At 42.9% G+C, this 13333-nt stretch overlaps 1 protein-coding gene across 1 annotated transcript in view; it reads right to left on the bottom strand.

Moving 5' to 3' along the window:
* The window catches only part of LOC148019079 (synaptotagmin-4-like), a 37957-nt gene extending 27238 nt beyond the window's left edge, over positions 1–10719 (bottom strand). The window contains exons 1-8 of the mRNA XM_087660687.1: positions 10359–10719; positions 10173–10274; positions 4527–4577; positions 4307–4427; positions 4085–4206; positions 3890–3991; positions 3678–3752; positions 3412–3491 (exon numbers count right to left, since the gene is read on the bottom strand). Coding sequence (XP_087516813.1) covers positions 3412–3491; positions 3678–3752; positions 3890–3991; positions 4085–4206; positions 4307–4427; positions 4527–4577; positions 10173–10274; positions 10359–10568 — 863 coding nt within the window. The 5' untranslated portion in view covers positions 10569–10719. The remainder of the gene's footprint in view (positions 1–3411; positions 3492–3677; positions 3753–3889; positions 3992–4084; positions 4207–4306; positions 4428–4526; positions 4578–10172; positions 10275–10358) is intronic.
* Between the last annotated feature and the right edge of the window lie 2614 nt (positions 10720–13333).

Consider the following 13333-nt stretch of genomic DNA (forward strand, 5'->3'; position numbering starts at 1 on the left):
CAGTATTTGCCTTGCTGAAATCAGCTCCAAACTGCCTGAAGAGGATTGGAAATCAGGCGGCAATTGATGGAGACAACAATGGACAGCTTTGGTTGAGATGTCCTCCGTGAATGGGGTGTGGGCAGCAAGTTGAAACACCTGAAATCTCCAAAAACGAGATTGTGATGCAACAGAAGAAGAAGAGAAGTGGATACCGAACCTGCCACCGGTCTTTGCCTTCACTGGAGTGGAGGATCTTTGTTGTTGTTTGAGCAAATCCACCTCTGATACCATGTCAAAAGATGACGTACCAGCGAGACAGTAGGACAAGGAAGATGATGAAGACGGCCACGAACCACGAAACGCAATGTCCTCTTGAAGGGGTGTGAGGGTAGTGGAGAGGCTGGAGAAAAGAGGTGACGGACTAAATGAATCAGTCGTAAAGAATGAATGAAAGAGTGGCCTATAAATAGGCATAGTTCGGTCTAGAATGGTGCTCCTTTTTGGGGCTGCAAACCCTAAACGCAAAATGCAGAAACGTGAAAACGCAAACTGCGGGTGAAGAGTGAAGAGTTTCTCAAGCGGAGCACAGCATCACGGATGCTTTCCGGTGGACTTTCTAGCGCCGCCTATGAGACAGCTAGAGGTCGAGGAGGGTTTCATATTTCTTGTGGCTGTTGGCACATGGAGGTCTGGCGGTGGGGAGTTGTTTAGCCCAGATGCAGAAGGATGGAGGTTGTAAACGTTGTACACAGCAGATTCTGGAAACTCCAAAGCACTACCTTTGGTCGTGTGAGGCAACGCAGCTCGTGTGGAGAGGAGCATGCCGCATTCTTTGCCGTATAGCACCTAGCCTAGGATGTATCTCATGGGGAGCTTTCTGCTAGCAAGCAATCAGCCAAGGCCATTACCTTTTGTATGAGGCCAGGATGCATGACATGACCTTCATCATTGAGGATGGGTCTTGCGCAGTGGTCAGTTTGGAGGCTCTACTCATCTGCCAGGTAGTGGAGCCCACAACAAACCATTCTGAGGAATGGAAGATCATAGAGAGTCTTACTAGATGGCACATCTGGAAGGTGTGGTGTCAGAAGGTTTTTGGTAGGGAGAGACTTTCAATACAGGCAACTTTGGCAAAGCTCTGGACCTCCATCATCCACTCCCTTTGCAACCGATGGGACCAGGTGTAGGGTGAGTCTTGAGCTCATCAAGAGCTCCATTTTCATTTCACGCGCACTTGGGGTGGTCAAGATTTGTTTTTCACGATGCAACCAGGCAGCCCCAGTTGGCGATACACCCCCCCTCCATGGCTATATTCACTCATTCATACTCAGGATTCATTCATTCACCAGATTCTACTCTCCTCCCATTTTCGCATTTTTTGTGTTTTGTAGGAATTTTTGTGCTTTATTCGTATTTGTACATTCTCTGTTTCCTTAGTGCCAATGCTCGCATATCTTCACAAGGAGACAGCATCGAAATCCAGTAAATAGAAATTAAGGGCTCCTTAAAATTGCTTACTTTCAATAGTAAGGTTGTACTAAGCCATCAAGCCTAAGACACGCTCTCAAAAACATAAGTTTCTGGACATTATTTTGCTTGTGGAAGTAAAAGGCATGGAAAAGTTGTGATCAATAATTTGAATGCCATTCCCCCAAATATAACTCCCAAGAGAGTGGAACTGCTCTCTTGGCTGTCAACCACACAACTTTCTGCCCAAATAGTTAACATTATGTTCAGCTAGACTTGAAAAAGAAGTCACTTTAATCTCCTTGTGCACTGCTGATCTTGCCAACAGTAGGTCTGCCCTTTGGCACTCAACAGGCATACAATATTAATAGGTGACTTAAATGAGGTAGAAGACATTTAAGATAGACACTAAAGAATGGACCGGTAATTGCTGGAAGAGAAAAACAAGAATGGGAAAGATGGTTAAATTGTGTGATGGATGTTGGCAAAGAGTGAAACAGATGTAAAGACTTTAATTGTCTTCTGGATGTCATAAGGATACGGGCTTTAATTCACGCTCTCAGTCAAATACAGATTTCTTAACCTGCATGCTATGTCTGATCATATACCTGTGTTCATTCAGCTCCCTAATAATGAGGGCATTATTACAGATATTTGGTCTCATGCTGAACCCAGCTTTCTCAAGCTGCATCATGTTAGGAACTCCATAGAGAAAAGTAGGAACAACTGCATTTCTTTTGCTAAGAAACGTGTTAAAACTTGGACTGAGGCTATAAAAAGCAGAGTTTCTCAAGTTCACTTAAAACAGGGCCTCTAGTCTGAGAAGAGAAAGAAGAGCCCAACATACCTCACTCTCAATTGTCTAGAAAAGGGATTGGAAGACCCTGTGCCTGGCTGAATCAGTATTATATCATTGAACAAGGCATGATATTTAGATCATTAGGGATTCCTGTGGGGTTTTGCGTGACCATTAGCAAAGGTAGGATTGGGTCATCACCAAAATAGGACTTAAATGGACAGGCTCCTGCAAAGAATGAATGTTGAATATAGAAGGCAATATGTACAACAGGCTGTGGAAGTATAAATACAACCAAAGATTTCTCTCACCCTGCACAAGCAGAAAGTGAAAATGACTGGGGAGCTGGCTGCTATAAATAGCAGATAAAAATCAATGAAATAGTGCAGATCAGCCAGTCAAAAAATAGCAAATTGTAGCAAATCATGGTCCGACTGCTGCAATAAATGTGCTTCCTGCTTCTGACTGCCACATGGCACTATCCCCTACCTGCCCAACCTGCCCGGACTGCCACAATTGCTGCCCAGCTGCTGATCTGCCCAACCTGCTCCTGTACATAAACTGCCCAAAAATGTCCTGACCAAGCATCCTGGATTAAAGGCAAACATACTGCGTCAGGCCAATGGCTAACAACTATGATGCCTGAGGGATATGAATAGACTGCCCAAAAATGTCCTGACCAAGCATCCTGGATTAAGGGCAAACATACTGCGTCAGGCTAACAACTACGGTGCCTGAGGGATATGAATAGACTGGGTTAGGGATTAGGCATACACCTATGGGCAGCCAAAGTTTTGGCCCGCAGAGGTACACAAGCTACTGAAAGGCACTGGCTTAGTATTGAGTCCTTGGGTTTCAAATGCATTGGGGTGGGTTTTTTGCTTCTTGATAGTCAAGAGACCTACAGCCTCACCCACCTCTTGCATGAAAGAATCAAGACACAGTGAGTTATGAATTCTCTCAATCTGAGTAAGCATTTTTCTTTCAGGTTTGTCTAGGTTTCTTGCACATGATTGTTGGGAGGGAGGGTAATGAGCATTTTCATTGCTGCCTCAACAGCCAGCACCACTAGCAAATGGAAATAAACTTTCAATCACATCATCCAGCAAAAAGGATTGTCTTAACCATTTGGCATTAATGATGAAAAGGTTGTACTTGTTACTAACCTGTAATCACCTGGAGCTACAGGGCAGACTATACGATTGGGCCACACCAAAGTATCCTCTATCGCATTGCGAATTGAATTCTGTATAGGAAAACGAACATCGATTGTAGACTCTATTTAGAAGCATATAACTACATGCAAGAACTCATCACTGCACCACCTCAAAAAAAAGTCCTTAATCTTGCTTGAAGTTTAACTGCGCTACTAGGAATTTCTTGGGATGAAAAACAATTTAACCATTTAGACTCATCTGAAAGTCTCACCTACATCTATCATCTTCTCAATTCCAGGTAAAGCATTGATATCACCATCAGTGATCTTCAAATCAAAGTCTATAACTGGCTGATCATCAAACAAATAGCTGAAGCATAAGTGAAGAACCAAGTAAATCATGAAGTTGACAGAGTCAAGCAGTGGTTCAGAAAAATATTTTCACTTTAGTTGATCTTTATATTGGTTAAATCTAGGTGAAAACTTACAATATCAGACAGAGCAACCAAAACTGCTCCAAAACAAGGCATTTCTTCCTTCAAAGGCTTGAAAACAAGCTTTGCAGTCCCAGAAATATGGGCATTTTGAACCTGGAAAAAACAGCACATCTCATTACCAAAAGAACAAAAGAGGGAATAGCTACAAAGGCATCACCTTGTAAAGTCCCTTAAACCGTGAGATACCTTAACTTTAAAATCTGGACCTATGGTCTTGACTTTCACCAGAATTCTCTCTCTCTCAGCTTTCCAATCTAAATCTAGCTCAATAGAAGCTTCATCATCACCCATTTCCTCTGTTTTTACTCCTGTTCCAATGGAGAACAAAGTTCCAGATACATCACTTCAAGGTGAAAAAATATTTACCTGGTAAAATAAGCATACCTTTGAATGAGCTAATCTACTTGCCCTGAAAATGGGGACTGGAAACTCCAAATGACAATGATGGCAGTCTAATTTCTTCAAGTAATGGCATTTTGTATTGATCCAATATTGGTTGTAGCTTTTCTTTTGCAACATCAGCCAGTGCCTAGACATCAGTTGAAGTACTCATATTATTTCTGAAAAATAACACAAAACAAAAGTTTATAGAGCACATGCACTGGCACATACATGGAGTGTTTCATACCTGATCCAAGTAAGGCCATGCCTTTGCCAATTCCACATTTAGCCAATGGAGCTGGTAAGGTTGGAAACAATAACGTTGTACATTAGTAGTGAGCTCAAGTACTTATTCACCAGTCAAGAATTGAGCATTCCTAACTTGCTGCATCTATTGAAGTAACACTACAGTAGTAAGAAAAACCTTGGTATGATGAGGCATGAATCTGGCCAACCCACCTTCACACCAAAAGAAGAATGTGTCCATGTAGTGTGATCTTGTGAGAGAGTGCAGCAGAAAGGGCAATGAACACAGAGTTGTATAGAAGAGAAGGAGAGAAGAGGAAGGCAGTGAAATGAAGGAACAAAACTGACAAAGATCTCAAAGATACAAGGCTAGTGTCAGTCCACCCCTACATGCAGCATGAAGCGTTAATGAGGCAGCCAGATGGATGCAGGAGATGAGGAGGAGGAGGAGGACGGCTGGTACAAGAACAGAGTGACTAATTGTTAATTGAGGAGGGACAGCTATGCATAGGACAAAATTCTGAAAGTGACTGACTGGCATTTAAAGCAGGTTGAAACAGCATAAAATGTCTAAAATGTTTGATGAAATGCACAATAATGTCTACCCTGCCCAAGGCAAGAAATGCCTGCTCAGAAATGAGGAGAACAGGCATCAAATGCAGGGAAGGATCTCCACCTAAAATGTATGGGACAAATGAACTAACAGACGACTACACTGTCAGAGCTCCCAATGTCCCTGTCTGACTCAGACTGAGGTTCACAGGTAGGAGACGACCATACAAGGTTACAGCTAACATATCTATTCAAGGAAAATTACACTGTCAGAGCTCCTAATGTCCCTGTCTGACTCAGACTGAGGTTCACAGGTAGGAGATGACCATGCAAGGTTACAACTACTAACATATCTATTTCATGAAAATTCATTATCCAGTGTCCATGTTCTCCATGCAAATGGTCACCATGCCCAAAGCTACGGGTGCCAAAAAAAATTTAAAAAAATATTAAAAATCTCGTGTGGATTTTAATAAAAATTGTATGGGTTTATTCACATTTCACATTCTCATGACGAGTGACAAGTCTAAAATGCTAGTTTATGGTGTGGACTACCAAGGCCAATTTCTAAGGTTTCATATGTTCTAGATTGTGGTTTTAATCTCCTTTCTATCTATACTATAGCATAAATTCACGGCAAGAGACAACAAAGGTTCTACGGACAAATCTACAAGAGGGTAGGATGTATAAGTCCATTGTCTAAAATGAGGACATTCTCAAGGAAGAGCCATCTTCAACTCAAATTCCATACACATCTCACATTGAAATCCCACCCTCTCATTCCACTACACGCATCCACCTATAGCACAATTCACCACATGAGAGGGAACACAATCCTCAGACATCCTTTAGGACCCTATGCTTATGTGCAACCAAGTGGTGGAGCTGCACTGATGGTGGCAGTCTATCCCCTAAACCAAGCACCTTCGGGAATCTACTCACACAGGTTACGTACCCACGTGTACCGACCCCTACTATTGTCTAGATGGTTCCATAGTTTGCTCAAATGTCATTATCTACTGGACCATTAATTTACTATCAAGTACTTCAACCTATAATTGGGTAAGGGCAATGGGTTACACTACCTCCTATGGCACCACATGTAGTATAGGGCTCTATTCATATCTTCCCAACTTACCCCTCCTAGGTGACATCTCAAAATTCACGCCACACTACTTTCTCTACCAAAAATGCCTTTACTTGATAAGACTCATTTTAATGGGTCCAACATAATCTCCTGAAGAGTCCAATGGATTCTAGGCTATCATGGGCCTCCATGTGTGGATATAATGGCTTGAAGCCTCCGTGTATCAGAATCTTCCTCCAAGGCTCCTCACCTAGGAGGCCCGTGACAATGAGCTTGGCCAATTAGGCTTTACTTTGGCAATCAGGATCTATGTTCCCCAAGCCTCCTCAAGACCTAGGCTGTATGATAACATCCTAAGCCACATTGACTCTAGCCAAGGTCCCATCTCTTGGACAAATATAATTCCTTATAAGGCACTTCACTTGTCCAATACATGGCCAATAGGAAGTGATGTATGACATGGTCACAAGAAGAACCTGGATGGTGATCACTACTCTCCCTACTCATGAGAGTCTTGCAAAGCTCCAATACATGAGCTTCCACCTAATGCTTAAAAGAAGAGGTGCCAACCAATCTCTAAGGTACTGTCAAGCTCCACATTGGATCCAAGATATCTTGCTGCAATTCCAAAAGGAATCCATATGAAATCCTTGTGTGGTCACCGTTTTGGTTGTAGTATTACATACCCAAAAACCATAGGGCTTGCGCCAATTAATTAGGCACTTGGTGCTCTACAAAAAATTTCCATGGCCATTGCAAAGGCCCTAAAGTTACTCTCATCCCCATCAAAGTAAGCTGTCGTGTGTTACAAGAAAATTCCACATCAAGAAGCTTCTTAAACTCAAGGCTGAGTAGCTTGAGAACTCTAATACTCATGGATTTATCTCTCAAGGAGCACATGGCCTCTGCTCCAAAGTGAAACAAAAGGGGGGATACTATGCAATCCTATCTCATTGATCTTTGGAAGTTCTCCTCTAGCTGCCAAGATATATCAAGGCTATGTGTTGATGAATAGAGAACTGCTACTCCCCTAACCCACTACTTTGGGAAACCCCTCCTTAGCATTGTGCCCTCCAAGTGCCCCCAAACACAATCATATGTCTCCTTCAAGTCAAGAAGGAGCACAATAATATCTTGATTCTTGGATTGAGAAAGAGCGGTAGACTCCCAAAATGTGAAGATGTTGTCTAACATGCTACACTCCCAACCAAACTAGTCTGAGTGGGGTGGATAATGTCTGGCATCAACGGGGCTAGTCTAAGAGACCAATTGCCTTCACAAGGATCTTATAGGTAGTTTCAAGCAAGGTGATTAGTCTCCATTGTATGATCTCCAATCTATCTCCGCTTCCCTTGGGAATGAGGTGGATCAATGCCTCAGAAAGTCTCTTTGGCATTAACACTTGATGCCATAATCTCCTGAAAAGCTAAGATAAGACCCGTATTGAAGAAATCCTACTTGTCATAACTTTTTCCTTTGACACCCACTATGCCATAATCTCCTGAAAAGCTAAGATGAGACCCATATTGAAGAGATTCTACTTGTCATAACTTTTGCCTTTGACACCCACTACCTCCTTGGGGTCCTTGGCCTGTTACCATGAAATAACTGCCATGTGCATGTGCCTTGCGACATTGCACATTTGATTAATAAATAATTAAATGTTACTAGCAAGAGCAAAGCATCTCAAAAATTTCACATCCTAGTGAAACCTACTATCCAATGATCAACCTGTGGTAAGGACTGGCTCAGGGTAGTACAAAACTATCTCCTACCTTACTGGCCATTCAGAGCATAAATAACCAATAGACCAGTCAACACTTACTCTCACAAAGACCCACATGGCTCTCCCTAGAGCCACAATGCCCCAACCGTGTACCAACTAGGTCCACTATTCATCAATATATATGCAAATGCAAGCATGTATATCTATGGCTCCCATAGCTCTGCTAACTAGTAGATGTGGCTCTGCCTTGGCTATAACTTTCCACAGCATTAGGATATCCTCTCTGTAGAGAGGTGGTGCTCTTGCAGCATGAGAAAACCCACCAATCATCCAATGATGCTCTATGTAGATCTTGTCTCATGAGGCTTTGACCATGCTTGAAGTGTCAGCCTCTGAAACCTCGTACATTCTATGAGAGGATCCTCATGGGTGTGTCTAAGTCTCTCACACCCATGTGGCCCTATAGTCCAACGTGTCTTTGTTGCCTCCTAGCATACACACTATCGTGTCCTCTCTACTAGCTCTACTATAGCATTAAAAAAAGGGTGGTGGTAGTGGTGTTTTTTTTTTTTTGGGGCGGGGGGGGGGGGGGGGGGAGGGTATATGCTCCAAGAATGCATTTGAGTCCTCTCCTGCTCCTCACTCTTCCACCTCAACTTTCCCAACCAATGTATCGAGAACCTATGATGGGATCAACTCAAGTGACTCTACCTAGTGGGCAAAGAATTCTGAAGATAGTGGTATGTCCACGGCATGCAATGCCTCCTAGGAGGCTATCAATGTCATTGTCTCTATGTTGGGTTGTCCCTCTACCATTTAAGGTGTTAGCATGTTTGATGCAAACTGGGTCTAAGAGAATGGATAGTTATGTGGATGGATAAGGATGAATGAGTTGGCACCCAAAAGAGGCTACGTCCAATGTATGAAATGTATCCCATAGGCAAAGAGAAGGGAAAGTGTGCAAGTTGAAAACCTATAAATTCATTTACTTGCTCAACTATAATTCAATCATCTTGCTAACTAACTTTGCCTATCTTGCTAACTAAGTCTCTGCTTTGGAGGAGCTGAACTCGATGTCTTCCACCTCATCTTGCACCCTACTAGACATATATTGTGCTTCAAACATCAATATGAGCCTTTGCTTTAGGATTTCATACTCATCCTCTGAGTCACTTGACTCTTCAGATTCATCTTCAAGTTGGCGCCTTTCCTTGGGATGTATCCATCGAACTATAACTGTGAAAAGTTACTATCCTTACTATAACAGCAATGCAAGCTAATATTCATAATGCCACTTTGCTGATGTTGATGTGCAGACACAAAGTAGACTTATTAATGCAGCCAAAACCTCCAACAGCAGTAATATCCTAATGAGAATGCATGGCCCAAGAAAGCAAATAAAGACAATTAGTTCAGTAACAAATGGAGCATGATAGCACTGATGAGTAAGACAAGCACAAATTAGCGAGCAGTGCCTAGTTGAAATGAAGGGCATTTAAACCTGATCTACATAAAAGAAGATACAGCATGATAGCACTATAATGTCATTGATGAACTCATCGTTGTAATAACACGTGTAATCAATCCCACACAACTGTTCACAGATACAAAGCAGTGGACAAGCAGCAACCTATGACATGTGGCTGTACAAGACAGCCAACCTGTTCATGTGATAAAGATCATTTGCACCATCAACATAGGGTGATTAGAAATCACGACAGAACATTAGTCAAAATTTGGACACAAAAATGGACCATTTACGGAGCTTGACTCCCTCTCTCTTATGAAAAATGGGGCCATAGTGAAATGTTTGCAAATTCACTCAAAATTTCTGGACCTTGGACACGTAAAAAGAGTGTACTCGTCAAGCTCTTTCTACCGATACGTAGCATGCCATGAGATTCCTCATATTTTAGAAGACTCCAAAATGATGTGGCATCTATGTCACTAATATATCTTCTAGTGGAGCTGAGGGTGTCCACTAAAGTAAAGTAATGCATCAATTTAAAGTGGAGAAATGCATCAAATGGCAAAAACTTAGTAATTATGGCACAACTCATTGAGAGGCTGTTGGAGTGACCAATGTCATCTCATTATTCTGGTGCAAAGACCGCATCGCAGTTCTAGAATCAAGCAAACCAGAACAGACCATCGAACGCAGCATTAACATTTTGTGTCATATGCAGAATGAACATTTCAATGCAGGGACTCTTATTTTATGGCAAGCAAAGAATTCATCAACAAAATGGACATAGCTTCCTGCTGGAGCTCTCTATCATTACTTCATCAGGCCTCCTAGAGGCAGCAGACTCCGCAATGTCTTTGGGAAGAAGCTTAAAGAGGTCCTCTCGTCTCAATTCTACCATCTGGCGAGCATATGCTTCCTGAGAAGACACAAAGAAACGCCTGAACCAACAGGCCAGTAACAAATAAGAGATCACCAAAATTGTCTCAGAAGAATTACTTACTCTCTCTTTGTGGATCCTTTCCCTGCGCCAGTAGGAAAGATGGCACAAGAACACAAGCAAAATGCCTGAGGATATTCCTAAAACGAAGCGAAGGAGGGGATGCAGGAATCTGGTCCATTGGTGGATGTGGTAGCAGAGCAGGAAGACATTGAAGAGCCAGAGGAGAAGAAGCTGCGCGCTATGGACCCCAAGAATAGGAGGAAGGTCCATAGCTCAAGGGATGTGTGTGAGAGAGAGCGCGAGTGTGTATGTGTCTGTGTCTGTGTCTGTGTCTGTGTGACAGAGAGGGAGAGCGAGAGCGAGCTATTGCCACCCAGGCCCTCTTTCCACTTTGCTTGGCCTTTGAACTGCTTGACACTTGGCTTGCCATTTCCTCTTCTTCTCCCCCTCTTTGTACGAGACTCGACTAAGAGTGTGTTCCCACAATGTTGTTTGTTTTTCGCGGGATCCGGGATGCACCTGCCCTCTATGCACTCGCTCAAACTCGCTTACCCACTCACCATAGCACAAAGACAACACGAAATGTGAGATCAAGGTATGCTCTTATATTACTCAAAAGAAATGAAAGTGTAATATAGACATGCCTTAGGATTACACTCGTGATACCACACATGAGAAGTTTCACAGTGGTGAGTCTAAGGAATCACGCATATAGTGTATCGCAAGCTACACTTGAGTCACCACTAATACTTACATAGGTGTATTTGGCTCCAACACAAAGAAAATAGCATACAACAAAGATACACCTTACGTCCACACCCTCATGATTCCGCACATAAGAAGGCTCACCGCCATTGAGTCTAGGAAATCACACATAGAGTGTACCACAAGTTTTGCTTGAGTCACTTCTAGTTTGTATGGCCCCCATTTCAGGTGGTGGCCCCATAGGGACTAGTCCATCGCAGGGGTTAGGCCTGCTACTCCTCTTGGCATGATCCATGGGGGCTTGGAGTCACATAGCAAAATCGCCTTGGAGGGGTCTTGACATAGGGCGTGTCACAAAATACCCTGCAAAGAAGACACACATAAGCGTAACATGACATAGAAGCAAGTATGTAGGCAAAAGAGAGCAATAGTAAGCAAAGAGAGGTTAGGCATGCTACTCCTCTTGGCATGATCCATGGGGGCTTGGAGTCACATAACAAAATCGCCTTGGAGGGGTCTTGACATAGGGCGTGTCACAAAATACCCTGCATAGAAGACACACAGAAGCGTAACACGACATAGAAGCAAGTATGTAGGCAAAAGAGAGCAATAGTGAGCAAAGAGAGTAGGCATCATATCATCACACATGCATTTGTGAGGACAGTCTCCCTTGTGGTGAGAACCATTGGGCCTCTATCACCCAAATTTCCACTTGAGATGCACAAGAAGATGAGGTAACCATTAGAATCATCTATCCATACTATGCCTGCTTGTATAATGGGGCCCTTGTTGGCCACGAAAAATTTGAGATAGCAAAGAGGAGTTAGACTCATTTGACTTTTTGCATCGAACTATCGAGCTTACTTTGGAAGGTCGTCTCTCTCGTTGTTAGAACTTTGACATAGCCCACAATGGCCTCATTAAACAAGTAGGAATAGTAGTCATAGAGTGGGTCAACAATATCCATTTGAACAGTCCCAGTTATCACACCTTGTTAAGACCTTTCTTGCTCTAGGTCAAACACATCGGCATATGTAAGAACAAAGTTATCACACTATGCTCTTTTCTCACCAGCTTGCTCCATCACTAGCTCAATCCACTAGGAGTACTCTAGAGGATCAAGCCTCCTTGCAATCAACCTTGCATCATCACACTGTCATATGATCACAATGATTTCGCCAAGTAGGTTGCATCCCTTTGGGCCAGAAGCTGAAATGGGTTTCACCACATATGTGGTCTTGACTTTAGGTTTTTGAATCTCTTTGAATAAGACCTTCATTTTGAGAAGGGGACCTATGCCATCCCACAACTCAGTCCTTTGGGTTCCATTCACAAAGATTTAATCTCCTTGGTCAAACCATACTTGGAGCATCCCAACACACTCCTTCATCTCAACACATGAGAGACTATTTGGTCTCATATTAGCCATTTGAGCATACGTAGTTAACACCTCATTAGGTTCATAGAAGTGGGTTACAACCTCCTCACAAAGAGTCACCCATTTTCTTCCATTCACCAACTTGGTTTCAACATCACAGGTTGAGTTCTCAAGTTCAACTTACTTTCCCTTGGCACAGGCTCGTTTCATTCTTCTTTTCTTGGAGCTTTCCTTTTCTCTTGTCTTCTCTTCATCACATGAGTCAAAGCACACCTTGGCTCTATCCAAGGTCACTGTCATCTCATCACAAGGGGAGGGGCTCTTCTTAGCACCCTCAGTATTCTCATTCTTCAAATAACTTGAGGTCACTTTCCACCTCCAAAACATCAAATTTTCCACATTTTATGGCTTTATCTAGCCAATTGACCATTTGCTCATTCACAACACAAAGCTACTCCTTGGCACGGTCTTAATGTAGTTTCACATTATCAATCCTCCTTTCTAACTCTTGTAGAGCTTTTTGCATGTGGGAGACTCATCACCTTTTAGCCATTCAATTTTCTTGGCCCAGAGGGACTAGCGATCATATGCCAACACAAAGAAATTTTCCAACACATGCCTCTTCTCAGCATAGATCTCCTCAATCTTAGCTTTCAAGTTCACTTTGGGACATCACAAAACAAGTCTCATCTCCTTGGGTCTAGGCATTCCACCGCGAGAGGTTGCACACTTCCTATCACGTTTGCTCTGATACCAAGTGTGATGTTTTGGGGTGGCCCCATGGGGACTAGTCCATTGCTCGCTACTCCTCTTAGCACAATCCATAGGGGTCTTGGAGTCACATAACAAAATCCCATTGGAGGGGTCTTGACACATGGCACACCATGAAATACATTGCATAGAAGGCACGGAAGTGTAACATGACATGAAAGCAAGTATGTAGGCACAAGAG

This window comes from Lygodium microphyllum, chromosome 20 (genome assembly GCF_053477565.2).
Source record: "Lygodium microphyllum isolate KBCC chromosome 20, Lygodium_microphyllum_v1.1.10, whole genome shotgun sequence".
NCBI classification, from domain to species: domain Eukaryota; kingdom Viridiplantae; phylum Streptophyta; class Polypodiopsida; order Schizaeales; family Lygodiaceae; genus Lygodium; species Lygodium microphyllum.